General features: G+C 33.0%; 3 protein-coding genes across 4 annotated transcripts; 1 reads left to right on the forward strand and 2 right to left on the reverse strand.

The window, feature by feature from the left end:
* Positions 1–236: 236 nt before the first annotated feature.
* Positions 237–4,944, reverse strand: LOC108820129 (uncharacterized). Its single transcript, XM_056992900.1, has 8 exons — positions 4,744–4,944; positions 3,554–4,660; positions 3,290–3,505; positions 2,169–3,090; positions 1,157–2,077; positions 972–1,061; positions 454–852; positions 237–307 (listed from the first exon to the last, which is right to left on the reverse strand). Exons 1-8 carry the CDS (start codon positions 4,942–4,944, stop codon positions 237–239), a joined length of 3,927 nt encoding a protein of 1,308 aa, XP_056848880.1.
* A 4,186-nt stretch (positions 4,945–9,130) lies between these two features.
* Positions 9,131–11,586, forward strand: LOC108819144 (uncharacterized). Its single transcript, XM_056992154.1, has 9 exons — positions 9,131–9,432; positions 9,508–9,586; positions 9,667–9,761; positions 9,858–10,042; positions 10,321–10,411; positions 10,480–10,587; positions 10,684–10,770; positions 10,985–11,053; positions 11,284–11,586. Exons 1-9 carry the CDS (start codon positions 9,232–9,234, stop codon positions 11,413–11,415), a joined length of 1,047 nt encoding a protein of 348 aa, XP_056848134.1. The 5' UTR covers positions 9,131–9,231; the 3' UTR covers positions 11,416–11,586.
* A 4,452-nt stretch (positions 11,587–16,038) lies between these two features.
* On the reverse strand, positions 16,039–19,204 carry LOC108818690 (trihelix transcription factor GTL1). Of its 2 annotated transcripts, none has more exons than XM_018591611.2 (3): positions 18,671–19,204; positions 16,912–18,316; positions 16,039–16,827 (listed from the first exon to the last, which is right to left on the reverse strand). In XM_018591611.2, the coding sequence occupies exons 1-3, from the start codon at positions 18,934–18,936 to the stop codon at positions 16,576–16,578; spliced, it is 1,923 nt and encodes a 640-aa protein (XP_018447113.1). In that variant the 5' UTR covers positions 18,937–19,204; the 3' UTR covers positions 16,039–16,575. The 2 variants fall into 2 exon arrangements, with proteins under 2 accessions (XP_018447113.1, XP_018447114.1); XM_018591612.2 differs by having other exon boundaries at positions 16,670–16,823.
* Between the last annotated feature and the right edge of the window lie 1,682 nt (positions 19,205–20,886).

Below are 20,886 nucleotides of genomic sequence, written 5' to 3' on the forward strand. Positions count from 1 at the left end.
GTCTCTCCATGCTTCACTCTATTTCTCTCTCTCCAAATAGCATAGATTACTGCATGAAAAGCATATCTCAAACAGAATAAAGCCTTCTTGTCAAAAGAGCTACCGAAACTTTATGGACAATTAAAGTCCAGTCCTCTGTATAATTACTTCCAAGAATACCTCCCACCATCTCACTCCAAATTTGAGCAGAATAAGAGCACTTGAAGAACTGGTGATCACGAGTTTCCATCTCACTATTACAGAGAACACACGTAGTATCCACGCCCCGACTCCATAAAGATATTCTGTCTAAAGTTGACAATTTGTTCTGCATTGCCAACCAAACAATAAAAGCAAATCTCGGGGTCGCTGATGAGAACCAGACCCCACGAGTCCAATTTTTTTGTTCAGTATGCATTCTAATAGCAGACCAAGTCTCTTTAGCTGAGAAACTTTCTTTGTAAACAGACTTACTTCTCCATAAGCTCAAATCTTCTTTATCACAACAAAGCTTAAGCTTCGCTTCTGCTAATACCTCCTCCACCCTGTTCAGATCATCATTGCGATGAGTTCTTCTGCTCCGAACACCACAAGCTGCTTCTTCCAACGTCGCATTTTTCCTGATCCCTAAGCCCATCATGCCTCTATCACCTAGCAGATCAGAGATAATGCCCAACTCAGACCAGTTATCATACCAAAAGGATATATGTCTACCATTACCAATCTCCTTCTTGAAAAACCGTTTTGCAACATCTCTTAATTTGAGCATTTTTCTCCACATCCAAGAGCCAGATTGAGTATTGCTATTTATTTCCGAGAAGCTTTTCTTTTTTAAAAGATAGATGTTGCTCCACTTGCCCCAAAGTGAGTCACCTGTCAGCAACCTCCAAACAAGCTTAAGCCCATAAACCAAATTCATCTCCTTTAAGCTTCTGATTCCCAAACCTCCCTCCAACTTTGGCTTACAGATTACCACCAAGCGACATTTGCACCTCCAGCTTTCAACTGCGGACCTGACCAGAGAAATGAAGTACAGATACTCTCAATCTCCTTCAAACACTTACTAGGCAATCTAAACACCGCTGTACAGAAATTAACAATGCTCATCAAGACTGCATTTATCAACTGTAATCGACCTGCGTATGACAAAATTTACATGTCCAAGTACTGATTTTGCCTCTGACCTTTTCAATCAATGGCATGTAGTCTTGTCTCCTCATAGATTTAGTCATGAGAGGAAGACCTAAGTATCTGACGGGAAGAATACCCTCTGCAAATGGAAAATTCATCAAGATTCTGCCTTTCTCATCATCCTCAACCCCAGCCATGTAAACCGTTGACTTCTCAATACTAATGCTCAGACCAGACCAACTCTTGAAGCTTTCAAACACAGATAAAACTCCTTCAACAGAGGCTTTTGTACCTTCTACAAATATCATGAGGTCATCCGCAAAGCAGAGGTGAGTGAGAGAGAGAGCCTTACAGCAGGGATGGAAATTAAATTTCCTATCTTGAGCGGCCTTGTCAATCTTATGAGAAAGCACATTCATGCACAAGACAAACAAGTATGGCGAGAGAGAGCAGCCCTGCCTTAAACCTCTCTTACTCTGAAAATATCCAGCAAGCTCACCGTTCACTTGAACAGAGAAGGAAGAAGTTGATATGCATAGCTTTATCCAATGGATGAATCTAGCAGGAGCTCCTATAGCTTCCAAACTCCGAAGGACAAACTCCCACTGTACAGAGTCAAACGCCTTAGATATATCGATTATTTTCATCACACATCTAGCTGAGACTGCTTCTTTGTGGTAGTCTTTTACCAGTTCTGATGCCAGCAACACATTCTCCAGCAATAGCCTACCCTTTATGAAAGCAGTTTGATTCTCAGAAACCAGTCGCGGTAGAATCAGCCTAAGCCTGTTGGCAATGATTTTAGAAATCACTTTGTATAATACATTGCAACAAGCTATAGGTCTGAAGTCTCTCATCTCAAGTGAATCCATCTTCTTTGGGACAAGAGCTAAGATAGTAGAGTTTATCCCTTTAGGAAGAAACCCATACCTAAAGACTGATTGAACTGCTACTACGAAATCAGGACCTAATACAGACCACGCAGTTTTAAAAAAATTCACTTGGGAACCCATCTGGGCCTGGTGATTTATTGGACGGCATTGCAAATATTACATCACGAATCTCCTCTGCAGTGACATCGGCCTCCAAAGCACTGCAATCATCCTCAGTACATCTAAATCTGAGCAGATCCTTCAATTCATCAGTAGAAGTACCACAATAATCCTCTGGAGATCTATTTAAGAATTCAGAGAAGAACTGAACCGCTTCCACTTTGATATCTTCATGCTTCGTAACCTTACTGCCATTACCACACCTTATCTCTCTGATAGTATTCTGAGCTTGCCTAGTCTTTATTGCATTGTGAAACGTCTTGTTATTATTATCTCCCACCTCAAGCCAGTGTAGCTTTGCTCTCTGGTTAAGAAGATCTTCTTCAAGCCCAGCTATATGAAGCCATCTTTCATAAGCTACTGCTTCCTCCTGAATAGAACTAGAACTTGGATCCAATAAGGTCACCTTCTGCTTCTCACACAGTAACTCATGCGCTTCCTTAGCTTTCCTAGAAAGATTTCCCAACTTCTCATGTCCTAACTCACGAATGCTAGGCTTCAGATTCTTGAGTTTCTTCGCAAACCGGAACATAGCAGATGTAGAATGGAAAAGACTAGGAGAAACCTCCCAATACTCCTTTACCATAGGCAGAAAAGCTTCCAATTTACCCAAAGCATTGACATATTTGAACGGTCTTCTAATTTTCTCAACTGGAGGCAAGAACTGAATCTTACAACGAAGGTGGTCAGAGCACCCCCCAGCCTCAAAAACCGAATAAGCTCCATGAAGAATCTGCATTGCTGAATCATTCCAGAGAACTCTATCAAGTTTTTTGCAGATTATACCCTCCTCCCTCTTATTGCACCAAGTATACTTCGGCCCTTGATAGCCCATATCAGAGAGATTACACCGCAAAGCCATTCTTTGGAAATCTCTCATTCCACAAGAAATTGTACCAAAAATCTTCAAATCTTGAGCTTTCTTCCCCTACCAAAATTTCATTAAAATCACCTACAATCACCCAAGCCTTATTGCAGAACATAGCAGTGTCTTGGTGATTACATAAGTCATCCCATAACTCTTTCCTCCCTTCCACCGAATTATGCGCATACACAGTAGTGTAAAAAAACATTTCTTGATCCTGCAACTCAAGTGAACAGGTGATGAGCTGATCAGTTTTATATACAGGAGTTACTCTCACATCATCCTTCCAAACAAGCCAAATTCTTCCACCATCACTATACTCATAATTGGTCATCACATTCCAACCTCTAAACACCTTTTTGAAAATGTTTTCCGCCTTACTCTCCTTGACTCTAGTCTCCAATATACTACCAAAACTCATATTGTTTCCCTTGACCCATTCTTCTACAACGGAATGCTTTAAATTTTGTTGAAACCCCTAACATTCCAGAAGAAACTCGCCATCAGATTAGTATTTACGTCGAACCGGCCTAGAACTCTTTCCTGGATTTTCATCCAGAGTTTTTGGCTTCCGACCTCTTCTCTTTCCCACCTTTGTCTCCGCAAGAACTTGCTGCTCTATTACATTGTCTTCAGAACCATCATCCTCATAAAGTTCTTTATCTTCATTAACTTCCTGCACTTCAACCTTCGAACCTTGTTTATTATCTTCCCCTAATACCTCACCTTCCTCAATATCTTCTACACTCAGAACCGAAAACTTTGACGCCGAGACTACGACATCTGATTCTTGCGCAACATTCGAAATGGATCTTCCAACTTTTGCTGGTGATACATTTGTCCATCCCTTAATATCACTGCTTACAACAATATCATGCTCCTTTTGCTTACCCACACACTCTTCATTAACCAAACCTCCAGCGATATATATAGCACTTCTTCTTTCTTGAATACTCTTCACATTACTGATTGCATCCCTGCTTCCCAAACCTTCCTCCTTATCTTCCACTACTACCGCTATACTATGTGGAGTCCCTTTCTCCTCTTCACCAGCTTTTTCCTTCTGGATTGGAGAATTTACATTACTGCTTCTCTTCTCCTTCCTTTTACAGACTCCCTCATTATGCCCCCATTTGTCACAAGCTTTACATCTTGCAGGTAGCCATGGATAGAAAAACTTAATTGTAAAGCTTTTCCCATTTTTTGTAAAAGTGATCTCCTTAAGAAGCACTTTGGATATATCCACTTTTACAAAAATCTTTGCCTCATCCAGTTTTGTACAAGCAATGGTGTCCTGGTGCGGTTTGACTGGAAGTCCAACAACACTAGTAATGAAACTCAAGCCTTCCCATGTGTACATATGAAGCGGAACCTTCTCCAAATGCACCCACATAGGTATTGCTTCCTCCTCTTGTTCATGTTCCTCAGCCTTCGGAGACCATTTTGAAACAATCATCGGCACACCCACCACATTCCACATACCCCTTCTCAGAATCTTATCCCTTGATTTCAAACTCGAAACCTTGAATCTCATGGTGGTCGCATTCACTTCGTACACCTCGATTTTTGTCGAAGGATCCCCATATTTCCATATTTTGTTAAGGACCATATGAACTTTAGCAACATGTGGAACCTGATCCAAAAAATTCCCCACAATGAAGTCGTCCCAAAGCGGAGTAGAGTTATCAATGATCCCATCCCATCTGGAATCTCAACTGTGTGAATCCCTTCCTTCTGTAAAACTTCAACCTCATACTTCCTCAGCTGCTTCTTATCCTGCGCCGCCTTAACCCAGCTCTGGTCCTGTTTTCCCAAATCCGCCTTCAAACCTTGCTTCAACCCATCGATCGGACTCTCCTCGTGATTTAGATCAACCCCCGGAGGATCCGTAGTGTCCGGCAGAGTAGCCAGATTCATCGCGAACCCCCTTCGAACTCAGATCGGAAATCGCCAAGTTTGTCGCCAAAATCGCCTTTAGATGAAACGGAGCGTTTTTCAGCTTCTCTAATATAGTAATTCATTGGTAAAATATAAATCAATACCATCAATATATTACAATTTAAAATATATTCTTATATACTAGAAATATTTAGTAAATAGTGAGAATCTGGAGGGATATTCTTAAAGTTGTTACATATTTGTTAAGTTTCTATAAACTCTGTTAAAACAATATTGTAGTTTTAATATTAAAGTTTCAATCTAGATTTTCTCAGATTTATTTTCAAAATATTAGATTTGCTCCAATTTATTTATAAGATATTTTCAAAATATAAACACTTGTTAGAATTTTGGCACAAAATATGTCATTTATAAATACTTTCAAAATCTGGATTTGCTCCCATTTATTTTCCAACTAAACTAAATATGCTTAAATTAGAATATTGAATTTTTTCTTTTTTAGTTTATATATTTATACATAAAATATTAGATATTTAGATTTATTGAATTATGAAAATATAATTTTAAATAATATTTAATTCTAATTTACATATACTAAAGTTCAGTACTACATAATATTTTATGAAATGAGGCAAATATTAAAAGTAGTGTTTTTAAGTACTACTTTGTAATGCTTTAAAATTTTCTCTCTCATAATACCAAGCCCTTCCGCGTAATTTCATTTACTACTTTGTAATCTCTTAATAATATATAAATAAGTACATATACCTTTTGTATTAAATGAAGAAAAATATTTTTTATAGTAATTGTTACATAAGGAAAACATGCTTGTTACTAAATATTTCAGTTGCCAATTCTTCCTGAATATAACTACATTAACTATGTTTTAGATTAACGAAAAAATCATGTTTGTTACTAAATTAATATTTTATTTAAATGCAGTAGCAAGTTTGTTGCTAAATATCAACTAACAAAATATCAGGGAACTGTGAAAAAACCAAAAAAAAAATATTTAATCAAAAGCATAGCCTAAAAATAAACCAGTGACAATATATTGTAAATACTGTTGAAATAGGAAGATGCCTAAAAAAAATAGCCTTATGTTTTAATAGTGTAGATGTTCGTTATCGACGAAATAATTGCGAAAGCTGAAGATAATGCCAATCAGTGGATGCAGCTACAATATAAATTATTTTCAGGAGTGCCTCTGTTGGGTGTTATGGAATGTAAAAGAGTTATCCTGCACAAGTATGGGAGCTTTCTCCAAGTTGTATTGGAGGTTGATAAGAACATAAATAGCTAGTCTTTGAAGAGCGTGCATGAGATTATATCATCATATTAAAGTTTAGATTGTTTTAAATATTATAATCTTTTAGACATTCTTTGTCAAGTGAATTTGACACATATTTTTCTAAAATCATTTTCATCAAATAATTATAACATGACATGCTACAATAATAACATGGTTTATGGTTAAATATGATATGAATAATTATATTTAATGCTTATTTATATTTTTGGTAAACTTTTTAGTCACTATCATTAAAGTAAATCTATTAAAATATGACATTAAATAATATGATAATAAAATATAATTATATTTTATAAATTTGAAGTATTATTTATTTCTGTATTTAAAATAATTATACAATTTATTACTACGATGATTTTCAAAATATTTTGCAATTTGTTAAAAATTTAATTTTAAATCGTAATATTATTATTTTTTTAAGTATCTACAAATTTTATAAATACTGTTTATTTTTACTTTTTCATAATTAAAAAAATTATATCAATTTTATTAATTTTTTACATAAGTTGATTTATATATTTTATCCACAAGAAATAGATAAAAACTATCTAAAATTATAATTTTAATATATATATATATATATATATATATATGTATATATGTATTCTTAAATATAATTTAAATAAACAAAATTATTTATTTATCTTAATTTTATGTTCAACTAAAATATTAATATAAAATAATAATTATTTTTTAAATTTAATTTAAATTTAATTTTTTTACTGCATATAGTATAAAAAAACACCTAATAGATATATAAATTAGATGTTTGCTTTTATTCTTTGATTGATACATATAACAATTATCTGAAGTTGAAAACTTTCTAAGATACGATACCATCATGCGGACATGAAATTGTAATAGCAAATCTTTATAGATAAATCTTTAAGAATTCAAAATATATTTTTTTTACCAAAAGAACATATAAGCAAGATAATATTAAAAATAGAGTTTACTAAAAAAAAAAACTTTTTTCAATTCAACAAAAAATATATATATAAATAGAGTTTATGAATGTAATAGCGAATCTTTATAGATAACTCTGTAAATATATAAATACAAATAAATATTTAAATAAAAATTAAAAATAAAAATAAACTTTATTCAATTCAAAAAAAAAATTAAAAGAGAATTCAAAATTTTCATTTCTAGTTTCAAAATTTTTTATTTCAAAATCTGAAATTAGTTTCTAAAAATTCTTTTTAGATTATTATTTTAAATCTTAATTATATATTTTTGTAAAATCTTAAACGCTCAACTCTTCTTAAATCTAAATGAGTTAACCCTATAAATATAAGTATTTTATACTTTAATTTAAATATATTTTGGTCATTTTGACACCTTCTCTATATATTATATTTGTAATTTTTTTTGCTTTATATCCAGGTATTTCTCTACTTTATTTAACCAACTAGATATGAGCCCGTTGTGTTGCAACGGGTTTTGTTTGATGTTTAATTTATAAAAACATAAAATAATAATTATTTTATTATAATTTTATGAATGATTTGCATATATTGTGTGAGATTTATTTTATAATTAAAAAATTATTTTATTTTTAATAATTATATATTTTCTTATATGTACAAACACATATTTATCATATTCACAAATACTCATGTACGACGACAACCTCATAATTAAAAAAAATTATGTTAGCATCATACGATGTAATAATGATAATATATGATAATATTTGTATTTTTAAAAAATTCTAGATAAGAAAGATTTATAAAATATAATATTTTCCATTTTTAAATCTTAAAAAAAATTTAGAAACTTATTAAAAGGAAAATTACCTTTTCAAAATTAATTTTAGACAATAACTATAATTATTTTAAGGAAATTACTATCAAATAATTTTTTGATATCTATCAAATAATTTTAGACAATAACTTTGATATCTATCAAATAATTTTAGACAATAATTTTGATATCTATCAAATAATTTTAGACAATAACTATAATTATTTTAAAGGAAAATTACTATCAAATAAAGGAAAATTACTATCAAAGGAAAATTACTATCAAATAATTTTTTGCTTAGGATTGTGAAAATGGAGAATTACTATCAAATTATAATAATTTTAAAGGAAAATTACTATCAAATTACTTTTTTTAAAATCCATTTTTATCTTAGTATATATATAATTTTGATCATCATATATTTTAACATATGTAACAATATTAAAAGGAAAATTACTATCAAATAATATTTTGTAATTATTTTTTTGTTTAGGATTCAAAAAAAGAAAAAAATACTATTAGATAATAGTTATAATTATTTTTAACAAAAATTATTTTTGTTATTATCTTAGTATATAACTTTTAACTATGAGCTAGATTCACACATGTCACAATCTTAAATTTATATTTTTATGTGTCGCGAAACATATTAATTACAAATATTTGAATAAATGAAAATTAGCATTAATGAGCCTTTTACATTTTTGGTTTAATAATAATTTTTTTAAATCGTTTTTAAGTGACAATTTTTTTGTTTATGACCTTTTAAATTATGATTTGAATAAAGAAAAATTAGCATTATTTAATATTTCTTTACAGTTGTTTTTTATTTCTTTCATAGTTATTTTTTACTTTTTATTTACTTTTACTTTTTTTTAAATCGTTTTTATATGTAAATAATTTTTTTGGTTTAATCTTTAAAAAAGATAAGATTGATTGTATTTACTTATATGTATTTTAACACATGTCACAATCTTAAAATTATAATTGTCATGTGTCGCGATCGTGTTAATTAGTAACTTTAAAGAACCAAGCTTTATATAATAAGATATTATTTTTTTAATAATGAAAGAGCATGAAGAAAGAATCGAAGAAGATGCGTGCGATTTGATCCGTATTTATGATCAAGGACCTCGTCAATCTAAGAAACACCAAAACAAACCCCAAACCTTTTTTATTTTCTTCTCCTCTCGTTGCTTTGCTTCCTTGTCTTGTCTCGGTGGGTGCTTAGGAATCGACGCCATCCCATGGAGGTTGAAGAAGAAGTGAGACGGATCGTTGAGCAGGTTAAGGAGCTAAACGACTCCGCCACCTCCTTCGTCTCTTCCTCTTCCCACGAAGAGCTCTCCCTCCGCCAGAGATCCTCCCTCGTCGACGCATCAATCACCCGCCTACACTCCACCCTTGTCTCCGACAAACATCATCATGATCCCAAGCTTCTCGACAAGGCATCCCCTTTTCATCTCTCTTTCTCTCTCGAATCTTATTAAAAAAAAGATCTCATCTTTTTAATGCTGCTGCAGCTAGAAGAGGATCTGCAACGGGCTAGATGCATGCTTGCAGATGGAGACACTTCCTCCTTTCTTCCCTCCAAACCTCAAGGTTTCTTTATCTCGAACCCAACCCCAGATTCAAGTTTTGATTTTTGACCCATCATTGTGTTATGATGATTGAAAAAGCAGGACGGTTTGTGAGAATGTTCTTAGGACCAGTCAATGTCCGAGCCTCGAGGAAAGATATACAGCTTAAAGTCAAAGAAGAATACAATAGCTACAGAGTTTAGTATTATTGCCTTTTAATATCTTCTTCATTTGCGGAGTATTATCTAATCTGTCAAGTAATGTGAGAGATCTTTCTTTCTTTTGAAAAACAGGATAGAACAGCTCTTCTCTTTCTTGTTTTCCCTGCTATACTTTTGACCCTAAGATCTTATGTCTGGGAGGGATGTCTGCCTGCTTTCCCTGTTCAGCTCTATCAGGCTTGGCTTCTGTTCCTTTATGCTGGTTTGGCTATGCGAGAGAATATATTGAGAGCCAATGGGAGCGATATCCGTTCATGGTACTCTAATCTCATCCCTTCATACTTGTGCTTCCTTGTTATGATTCTTTGAGTTTCTGTTTCAGTGTTGTAACTTTCAAATTTGAACTATTGTTGGTTGATGCTTTTATTACATATGGAATGCTTATTCTTGTGTTAAGTAGTGATTGAATCTCTATATCTCTTAGAGAATAATGATTTGAAGTGAATTTATCGCGTGAGACTCTGGTGATCTTATCAACATATCCCCTCCGTGGATTGGAGATGACTTATACCTCTTGGCTGATATGCTTCTGCAGGTGGCTTTATCATCATTATTGTGCCATGGCTATGGCCCTTGTCAGTCTCACATGGGAGATCAAAGGTCAACCAAATTGCGTTCAGAAGCAGGTAGTAGTCACAATCATGTGTGCTGACTAAAATGTGATGGACCATTCTAAAATCTAAATCCCTTTCAGAAAGGAGTCCGTCTTTTCCTCCAATGGGCTATGATGCAAGGTGTTGCGATGCTTCTGCAGAACAGATATCAGCGCCAAAGACTATACACTCGCATTGCACTAGGAAAGGTGCCCATAACTATTTACATTTTTTCCTCTAGTCCAAATCCTCTCTGCCCTTACGAAATGGCTGTAAACAATGGCATTGTTGTTGGTCACTTTCAGGCTAAGAGGATGGACGTTGTATGGGGAGAAACGGCTGGAGTAGACGGGCAACTATTGTTGTTATGTCCGATTTTGTTCACTCTACAGGTAACAATTTTTACTTTTGTACCGCAATAAATTTCCAAGAAGGTTATGTTAAAGCATGCACCATAATGCTTGTGTGGTTAGATAGTGGCTTCTAGATACTGTTCATGGCTTCCATGGTCTAAACAATGGAAGATCTTTTCTCACTCACGACACTCCAAAGGTCTTTTATGGTATTGTTTATAACATTATATGTGCTATACTTTGGCAAACTCAGGGCTTTGAAGCATATGTTGGACTGCAGTTACTCAGGACAGCACTAACTGGGGTAGTCGGCGAATGGCAGGTATTTAGACTCTCTCTTTCGGCAGCTTTTGTGCATTATCGCCACTGGTCAATAAACAGCGTGACAAAGAAAAACATAACATCTTGATGTAGAGAATAGTTGAATGTCGATAATTTAGTATATCGAACTGGGTTTGTTTCTCAGTTCCAGTCATGTAACTAATCTTAGAAATACCTGTGGAAGTGTTTTATCACAATGGTTTTCTGATGACAATGTGAATCCTTGGACAGGTATTGATTTGTGGCATACTTCTGGTAGTGATGGCCATTGGAAACTTCATAAACACAGTAGAGACATTGATGGTGAAGTCAAGGTTCAAGGCTAAGATGAAGAGAAGTAAAAGCAGAGCAGAGCTCGATTAAACTATCAAACTTATATTTTACTTGATAATTTTTTTTGTATACTTGGGGCACACGTGACCTAAGGCTCTGAAAGAAAGCCTTTTCTTTGTGTTAATGGAAGTGGGAATTGACAGTTGCTGGATTGGAATGAGTTTTGTAAAATTTTCAAAATAACATTTGTTGGGTTTCTAATTCTAGTTATCAGATTCTCAAAAGATCAAAGATAGAAGTTGACAGTTGCTGGATTGGATTGAGTTTTGTAAAATTTTCAAAATAACATTTGTTGGGTTTCTAATTCTTGTTATCAGATTCTCAAAAGATGAAAGATAGACATATCTTTGTCTGTGTTTGGAACATTACACTTGTTGGAAAAGGGTAGCTTCTCATTAAGGTTCACAATGAACGCTTATAACATAACTTGATATCCGAACTGAAATTGATTCGGAAATTTAAATACAAACCGATTTGATCTAATAAAAAATTTCGAATGGATTTTGTAACGCCAAGGTTGTTACAGAAACAATAACAAAAAGTGGAAGATCAAATGGATAAAATCGTGAAAAATTCATAAAATTGTTAGTGTTTATTTTTTTCTTTACTATGTGGTTCTTATGAATTTCTTGTGAACTTTCTGATAAAATGTCTCAACACAAGCATGTACAATAAGATACTTATTCAGTTCTTGAAACATATGGTGATGTATCAAGTTCAAAGGTATGGAATCATGAGTTATCTTTAAGTGAGTTGTATCTAGAAGACCATAATGAAGGTTGATATTGTTCATCAAAGAGATTTGATCCTGAAGAAAGATTTCATGTGCCACAAATGTCTCAAAACAATGGAAGATGTTCACCAAGAGAAACATGTTGTTGCAGAGAGACTAATCATTCCAGAGACGTTAGTTACGCAAAGTGAATTGGTTCCAATTCAAATAACGAATCCAAGTAAAGCAGTTGCACATAATCATGTACCATTTTACAATTTGGAACCAAGCCTTCGATTTCATAATGAACCATCGAGTGTTGACAATGTTTACTACTCTAGCTTTGTCATTGGTGACTTGTGTGGAAAAGCTGAGTTGTCTGACACACAAATGGAAGTTTTGCATGTTAAGAATGGGGTTCAGAGCTTTAAAGAATCCACAAGCTTGATTACTCTTCTTTGCGTGCACCAAATGTTTGATCAGTTTCTTATGATGTTTTGTTGTAAAGATGAAACAGAGGAAATGTAACAAGAACCAACGGCGAAAGCACTCTGCTGGGCTGACAGACAGACCAGATTTTGGAATAGCAGTTTTTTCTATTTTTTTCGACTATTAAAATGAATACATACACTCACTTTCCAAAGGAAGACATATCAACATTTTAAAAGTGTTAAGTGCATAATTAGTTCAATAACACTTTTTTGTTCAAGAACATAGCCATAGTGATAAGTGTGTTACAAACGTGTGGTTTCTCAACACTTGAGGAAGTTTCAGAGCAAGAGAAGTAGTTGATGCAAGCAATGAATTATGTACTCAGCGATCTAATTTGATAGGTGTCTCATGAGTTTGTCACCAGTATTTTTAAAATCGGATGGCGAAGCTGAACCGGAAAATATTTGGGTCACGGTTTAATATGGTGAGATAAGGCCAAACCTAGTCAATAACTTGGTTCAATATATTTTAATACTATATGAATTTAAAATTAGTATAGTAAATATGATACATAATTAAAATATAAATATGATAAAATATAAAACATTGAAAATGTAAACTAATTTTTTGTTTATATAGTTGGTTTTATATAAATTTTTGATGGTTTTTAATGAGTTTTCAGTTCAATAGCTTTGAGACTTAATTCTACTATGTGACCGATCCATGGTCGAACCAATTATTCGACTCAACCCGACTATATGAATGGTTCACGGTTGAACCTGGTGCTTATGATTATGCTTCTTCACAACATGATATAGTAATTCATTTTTAAAACGAATTTACAAAATAAACAATTTCTCACTTCTAAAGTGCGGATCAAAGTGTATTAGTATATTAAAGTGGCTACCTTAGTACTCTTTCCGTCAAAGGCACTCGAACTCGTAAGCTTGGAACTCCTTTTTTCATCTAAAACACTTTTTAATGCTTAACTAGTACACCCATTAGCCTAATTTACCGATCACTACAGGCTGGAGTTATAATTAGACTCTCATCAGAAGAAAAATAAGTGTTTCAAAAAAAAAACGTTACGGTTTGTAGGCAAGAAAAGAGAAGAAGCCCAATCAAAAAGGAAACTACACGTGAGTGCATGACTTAAAACAGATATAAAACTTTTGAGTTTATGGTGGGATCAACATGTGACATCTATCTTATTAAAGTAGAAATACTTTAAGCTTTTGTTTGGTAATAGGGATAGGAGTCTTTAAAAAAAATTAAATTTTGTTTGGTAACAAAGATAGTAGAGAATTTTGTCTTTTCCTTATTTAAATGATAGATTTAAGTATTTAATGTCTTTTCCTAATTTAAATAATAGATTTCTTTAATAGAATGAATCTTAACCAAAATAGATTTCCTTATAAATTTTTTGTTAACATTAAATATTTTTTCAATATTTACTAATAAAAATAATAAAATAAAAATCACACATCAAAATCAATTTATATATCATATAAATAAAATATAAAATATTGTATTTATAAATTGTTAGTATAACACTTTATAATATAATTCCAATTAGTTATAAATATTAGATTTTTATATGATACACTATGATATAATAGACGATTAAAATCACATAATATAATTATTAAAGTAATAAATAAAAAATTTGTTTTAAAATGGTATACTAACAATTATATAATACATATTAATTTACACACATATATATATATATATATATATATTATCATTAGAATCTATCTTATTAAAGTAGAAGTACTTTAAGCTTTTGTTTGGTAATAGCGATAGGAGTCTTTAAAAAAATTAAATTTTGTTTAGTAACAAAGATAGTAGAGAATTTTGTTTTTTCCTTATTTAAATGATAGATTTAAGTATTTAATGTCTTTTCCTAATTTAAATAATAGATTTCTTTAATAGAATGAATCTTAACCAAAATAGATTTCCTTATAATTTTTTGTTAACATTAAATATTTTTCAATATTTATTAATAAAAATAATAAAATAAAAATCACACATCAAAATCAATTTATATATCATATAAATAAAATATAAAATATTGTATTTATAAATTGTTAGTATAACACTTTTATAATATAATTCCAATTAGTTATAAATATTAGATTTTTATATGATACACTATGATATAATAGACGATTAAAATCACATAATATAATTATTTAAAGTAATAAATAAAAAAAAATTAAAATGTTATACTAACAATTATGTAATACATATTAATTTACACATATATATATATAGATATTATCATTAGAACAAAGAAAAAAATTGAAGTGAAAGCAAATATTTATACGGCCACGGGTCAAACTATAGAAATAAACAAACAATGGCGTAAGATTTTTTTTTAACAAATTTATTTTAATTTCAAATATGTTTATATATTTTATTTATTTATAAATTATTTTATTTTTTATTAATAATGCTAAGATTTTGGAATTGGAAAAAATTATGACCCAGCTCTATATTATTTTCATTAGGAATTATAAATTTATATCAAAATATTTTTTAAAACTTTTAATTTTTATTATAACTACAAATGTTAATTTTCAATCTAAATTTATGTTTAAATATTACAAATATATCATTTATAAATAAAAAACTAAAAACATAAAATAAATACCCGCCCGGTTGGGCGGGTCAAGATCTAGTTGTTGATTACATGTTGAGTTGTTTTCGTATTACCCTAAACATACGTAATTAAAAAATAGGATGTAAAGTCTAATTAAATAAAGAAAACAACAAATGCACATGGGTAGGACAGGCTCGTTGTGTATTTTATACACAAGCATTACAGTCTAGTATATGTATAATTAGATACATACATTCATATATAAAATGATTGCATGTTGGGGCAGCTGTGTTAGACACAAAGAGGTGAAAGCAAGTTGGCAATGAAAGTGGTACATACTCTTTCTTACCTGTACCCATTTCCTCCATTATTACTCTCTCTATGAAAAGATACCGAATCTTTTCTTTCTTCTTTTTTTTAATATTTTCTTCGTCTGATCATGCTGTCTCAATCCATGTTTGTATATTCTCTCCGTTGAAATAACCAGCTTATGTATTTTCTACGATTTAATTTGTGTTTTTTCTACAGACGAGTGGTTTTGCAGTAAATGTATGTAATATATTCTAAAACAGTTTTTGAAGGTATTAGAAAGCAAAAAAAACAAGACAGGAGATGAACAATGAGAGTGGGACGAGTCTTGTCGTTGTAAGTACAAAAGCTGCACATGCTTTTGAGTGTAAGGAAAATAAATTAAAAGAAGAAAGTTGAAACAAACGAACAAAACTTTGAGTGACTCTATTTAACTGATTGTGACACAAATGAATAATGGCTAATCGGATTTTATCTTTGTGGGCGCCGGAAAAAAAAGAATAAAACATAAAACACAGTTTCTTTCTTCTCTTCTCCTCTCTCTCTCAAACTATGTTTTTGAGTGAGTTTTTTCTCAGTAAGAAATATAAGAACAGAAGCAAAGTGAATATGAATAAGCCAACATTTCTCATTTTATCAGTTCGAAGCAGAAGCAGCAGAAATAATAAAGTAAAGTTCTTGAAAACTTCATAATGAAATAAAGATTTACAGTATCTCTCGTTTCTTAGGTTTGTTTACCTCAAGGAGAAAAGGACTCTTTTATTCCCCAATAACCAATCAAGAAATGTTTTAAGAAAAAGAAGAGTGAAACCTGCTGATAAATTACAACTCAAAATAAATTAAAAGACCTTTAGCTATAGTTTTTGTTCATGTGGGTGGGGGTGTGTGTGCTGAGAAGAAAACAATGAACAGAGAAACAAAAAAGAGACTGAGAAAGAAAAGGAACAAGAGAAATAATGAGAAAGAATTGTATTCACTGAAAAATCAAGATTGATAAGACCTTGATTTTCAGTTTCTTGTGTCAGATGTGTGTGTGTGTGTGTGTTTGAGGTTTTTGGTGTTGTTTAGAAGCTATGCACACATAAGTACATTTTCTTGGTACAAGGGTAATTTGAAAAACAGTGATTCTAATTTACTGAACCATTGTCAAGAAAGGTGACTCTGTGTGGCCATTACCTCCTCTTTTTTCAGGGCTCTGAAATGCAATCTCATAAGCCGTGGATTTCTCATCCTCGTCTAGTTCTTCATCCATCTCCATCTCTTCTTCCTCTATTTCCATGTTATTATAGTTGTGAGACGCCTCAATCTTTTCATATTCACCTATCATTGAATCTTCTTGGTGTTGTTTTTGTTGCATCAGCTCTCTCATCACAAGGTCTTCTGGCTTCAATTCCAACAAATCAAGATTTTTAGTTATTAAAGAAACAAAACCAGTTCACATTTTGAAAATGAATACCAAAGTTTGTACCTTCTCCGCTCCTTGTGGAGTTTCCTCTCTTGGTTCTTCTTCATCACTTGAAGCTGAGCCGTGAGTTTGATGGACGTTAACATCCCCTTCTTGTGACGGCTTCATTGCAGAGACTGGACTCTGCTTTTGTATTATCGTTGATAATTGGTCTTGAGGTAGACCAGAAGTGCTGGAACCGGCACCACTACCAAGTACTTTGTTGCTGTAAAGAAGATCAAGGCGGTGATAATAAGGACACGTCTTAGCATCTTGAGGACGTTTCTTGTTGCTTTCTTTAACTTTCTTATAATATTTGTTTATGTTTTCCCACTTCTCTTTGCATCTCTTTGCATTTCTATTGTATCCCATTCTCTTCATTGACGTTGAAATCTCTTCCCATAAAAGTCCTTTAGGGACATTATCTTGGTATCTTGGTTCCATTCCGCTTCTCAGGTTTATAAGAGCAAGAATCTCCTCCTTCGGCCAACGCGATGATGATGGTGACGACTGATCCGAGCTCATAATCATCTCTTGTTGTTGATGAGGAGGAGGAGGAGGTGGTGGAGGAAGAACTTGTTGTTGTGGAATCGCCATAATTGGTTGTAAATGAGGTGGTTCTACAGCTTGTGAAGGACGTTTAGCGGCAGGTGGCGGTTGTGATGATAAAGAAGGAGGTAACTGAATGGTATGGCCAGTAATTTTCTGGATCAGTGAGATGATTGCAGCGTCACGAGAAGCAGAAGCCGCTCGGTGTTGAGACATGATCTCGTGCTCTCGAGCTAACCGAGACGTTTCTTGGCGTTTCCAAGCTTCTTCTCGAGCAAGACGTTCTTGTTCTCTCTTCTCAACCGCCTCGAGAAAGCTCCGTTGCATCGCCGCTTGTTTCTGCATCACCTGTCTCACCAAACCTTCGAATAGTTCCATCATCTTGCCGGGTCCAGTGCCGCCTCGGTTTTCACGTTTGCGTTTGTGGCTACTGGGACCCGCCAGATCCACGTCCATATTGTCTTCATCATCAGACTCCATTCCTGAAGCCGTCGATGAGCTGTGAGAAGAGAAGGTACCTCCGGGAAATGTGGGACCTACTGAAGGAAGAGGAGGAGGAGGTAATGGATTGGGAGTAAAGGAGACTGTGTGCGGTGGAAGCGGTTGGGACGGTGGCGTTTGCGTTAGAGAGAAAACGGGGAATTGGGAAGAAGGAGAAGGCTGCTGAGCTGGATTGGCGACGGAGAGAGGAGCTACGTCGAGAGAAGAGGGAGGGGGAGTAGTGTTGAGAGCTTCGAGCTGAGAGAAAAACTTGTATGTTTTACCTTCATGGCGACCACCACCGCGCGTTTCTTTAGTGCGTTTGTGATATTTCTGAACGTTTTCGAACTTCTCTTTGCATTTCTTTGCACTGCGTTTGTAACCAAGCTCCAACAGCTTCCTGTCAGTGTGTCATTCAAACATCAAAACTCAGTTTCTGTTTGTTTTTGTCTTTTTTTAATTATGATTATTCATGTGTACTGTTGGATCGGAATATTATAGAAGAAAAATAAAAATTCTTGGGATTTACAAAATCGAAAGCGTCCCAGAAACTCATGAGCCACTTCTCTATAAACAAACAGTTATTTAATGTTCTTGGGGATTGTGAAGATGCTTGATCCCGAATATATTAATATTTGTATAATAATAACAGAAAATAAAACAAAAAAGTAAGCGTTGGAAACACATGCAAATGGATCTCTAGCCATCTGAAGAAACACCATTGATGAAAATTTGAGAATTCAATGAGAAAAACCTGGAAACGTGTTCCCAAAGAGGAGCTTTGAGAGTGGCGTCACGGAAAGTAGAGTCCATTTCAGATCGGATCCTAAGAAGTGCAAGTGTTTCTTCTCTTGGCCATCTATTTCCCGATGAAGACGATGAGCTTCCTCCTAATCCTCCACCGTCATCCACCGCTGCTGAGAATCCCATAAGCTCTTCCATATTCGCCGGAGGTCTTGAGCTGATCGGTGAAGCTTCCTCCACCACTTCATTACCACCACCACCACCTCCTTGCTCCATCTCTAGATTCACCAATCTTGCTTTGAACCCACCACTCTTGTATTCTATCTACGCACTCTCTTTCTCTCTCTTTAAGCTCACGGGTTCTTCATAAAACCATTGACGATGGAGGATTAGAAAGAAGCAGCGCCTTTAATTAGTGCAACTAGGTGTTAGAAAGGAGAGATGAGGATTACGAGGATGATGATGATGAAAGATAGAGAGAATGAAAGCAAAGAGAAGTTAATAAAGCTGAGAGCCTCTTCTAACTTTGCAGCAAATTATTGTTAAACCCACTTTTCTTCACCCTCTTTTTCTTTTCTTTTCTTTTTAATTTGAAAAAGGGTCCACATATTTTATTTATAATATTATATTTTTTATGTATAATAATAATATAACTTTGCCAAAGAAGGAGGGCTTTAAAAGTTAAATTTGGATCCGCGAACATCTCATTGCCAGTGATCTGTTTTTCATTTTATTTTAGGTTAAAACTGGGTAATATATAAATAACACAAAATCATGTGCCTCCCATGTTGTTGTCCTCTCCCACCACCATGTCTAAAGTGCCCACGTGGCATTATCTAATTGGTAGGGTATGTGACAATCAGATTTTCGGGAGGGGAAAGGAGAAAGTTGGAATTTGCATAGTTTTACCCGATTTGAGCTGGACCAGCCTTGACATCTTTCCCCCACTCCATTTCCTCTCCAGTTCAACAGTCTCTCTCTTCTTTATAATTTTGATTTTTGTTGTGTAATATAGTTATAGAAACAGACCAACCAATACTGATATAATAAGAAATCAGACAAAACAATAGTGATGTAACAAAAAAAAATAAAACTGACCAAGTAATAGTAAATCTAATATGCCAATTGAACAATTTTTTTGAACAATATTATAATTCAAATTATCATAGTGCTTATCAATTAGTCCGAACTATTGCAGCTATATATGTTATTTTTTGGACTATATCCACAATTTTAGATTTATTTGATTTGAGTAAATCTAAAACTTGACAAAACCAATAGTTTGACAAATTTTATGATAATGTATTTTTAAAAATATTTAATAAATGTAATGCAAACACTTTATAAAAAACCAAATGTAATGCAAATAAAACTTCCAAAATATAATAGTCTTAAAATGTTGAACTAATAAAAAATACTCCTTCTGTTTTTATTTGTAGGTAGTTTTAGTTAAAAGTGTGAATATTAAGAAAACTTTTACTTTTGAAAAAATAGTATTTAATACATAAATTCAACCAATAATAAATAGATATGAATTATTTAATTGGTCACACAATATGTAATAAATGTAAAAAGTGCTTTAGATTATTTAAACATCTTACATTGTAAAACAAACATTTTTTGCTAAAATTACTTACATATCAAAACAGAGGGAGTATTATATAACTGGGTCTGTTTTTCTTCTTTTTCAGCACTTCTATTGCTAAATAAGAATTAATGTGGGTTTTCTAAGAGGTTGATACTGTTTTTTTTATTTAGTGTATAAACTGGGTTGTGTTAATTTTTCTTCTTTCTCACTTAAAGCTTTGTTTGCTAATAATTAATGTGGGTTTTCTAAGAGGTTGATGCTGTTTCTTGTTTGTGTTTTCTTTACATTTATTTTACCAAAATAATGCTGTAAAAATGAGTTTTTATTTTGTTTTGGTAGTTACTAGATTCTTTGACATGAAAATACAATAATAAAGAGCGTACGACATTAGAAGAATCAGGTAAAATACTGGAAACAAGTACATTTGAAACACTAAAGTTGTGGTGAAGAAAGATAGGAGTGATGAAGTTTTGATGAGCATAGGAATTAAATAGCATCATATCTAAATTTAGCTGCAAACTGAAGACGTCGATGCAGACACTGCCAGTGTCGACATTATACACTCTTAATAAATAGCCTCAACTTATAACTGTTTGTTACAACATTTCATTTTCATCACCAAATTACGCTGTGCACAT

This window comes from Raphanus sativus, chromosome 8 (assembly GCF_000801105.2).
Source record: "Raphanus sativus cultivar WK10039 chromosome 8, ASM80110v3, whole genome shotgun sequence".
In the NCBI taxonomy this organism is placed as follows: domain Eukaryota; kingdom Viridiplantae; phylum Streptophyta; class Magnoliopsida; order Brassicales; family Brassicaceae; genus Raphanus; species Raphanus sativus.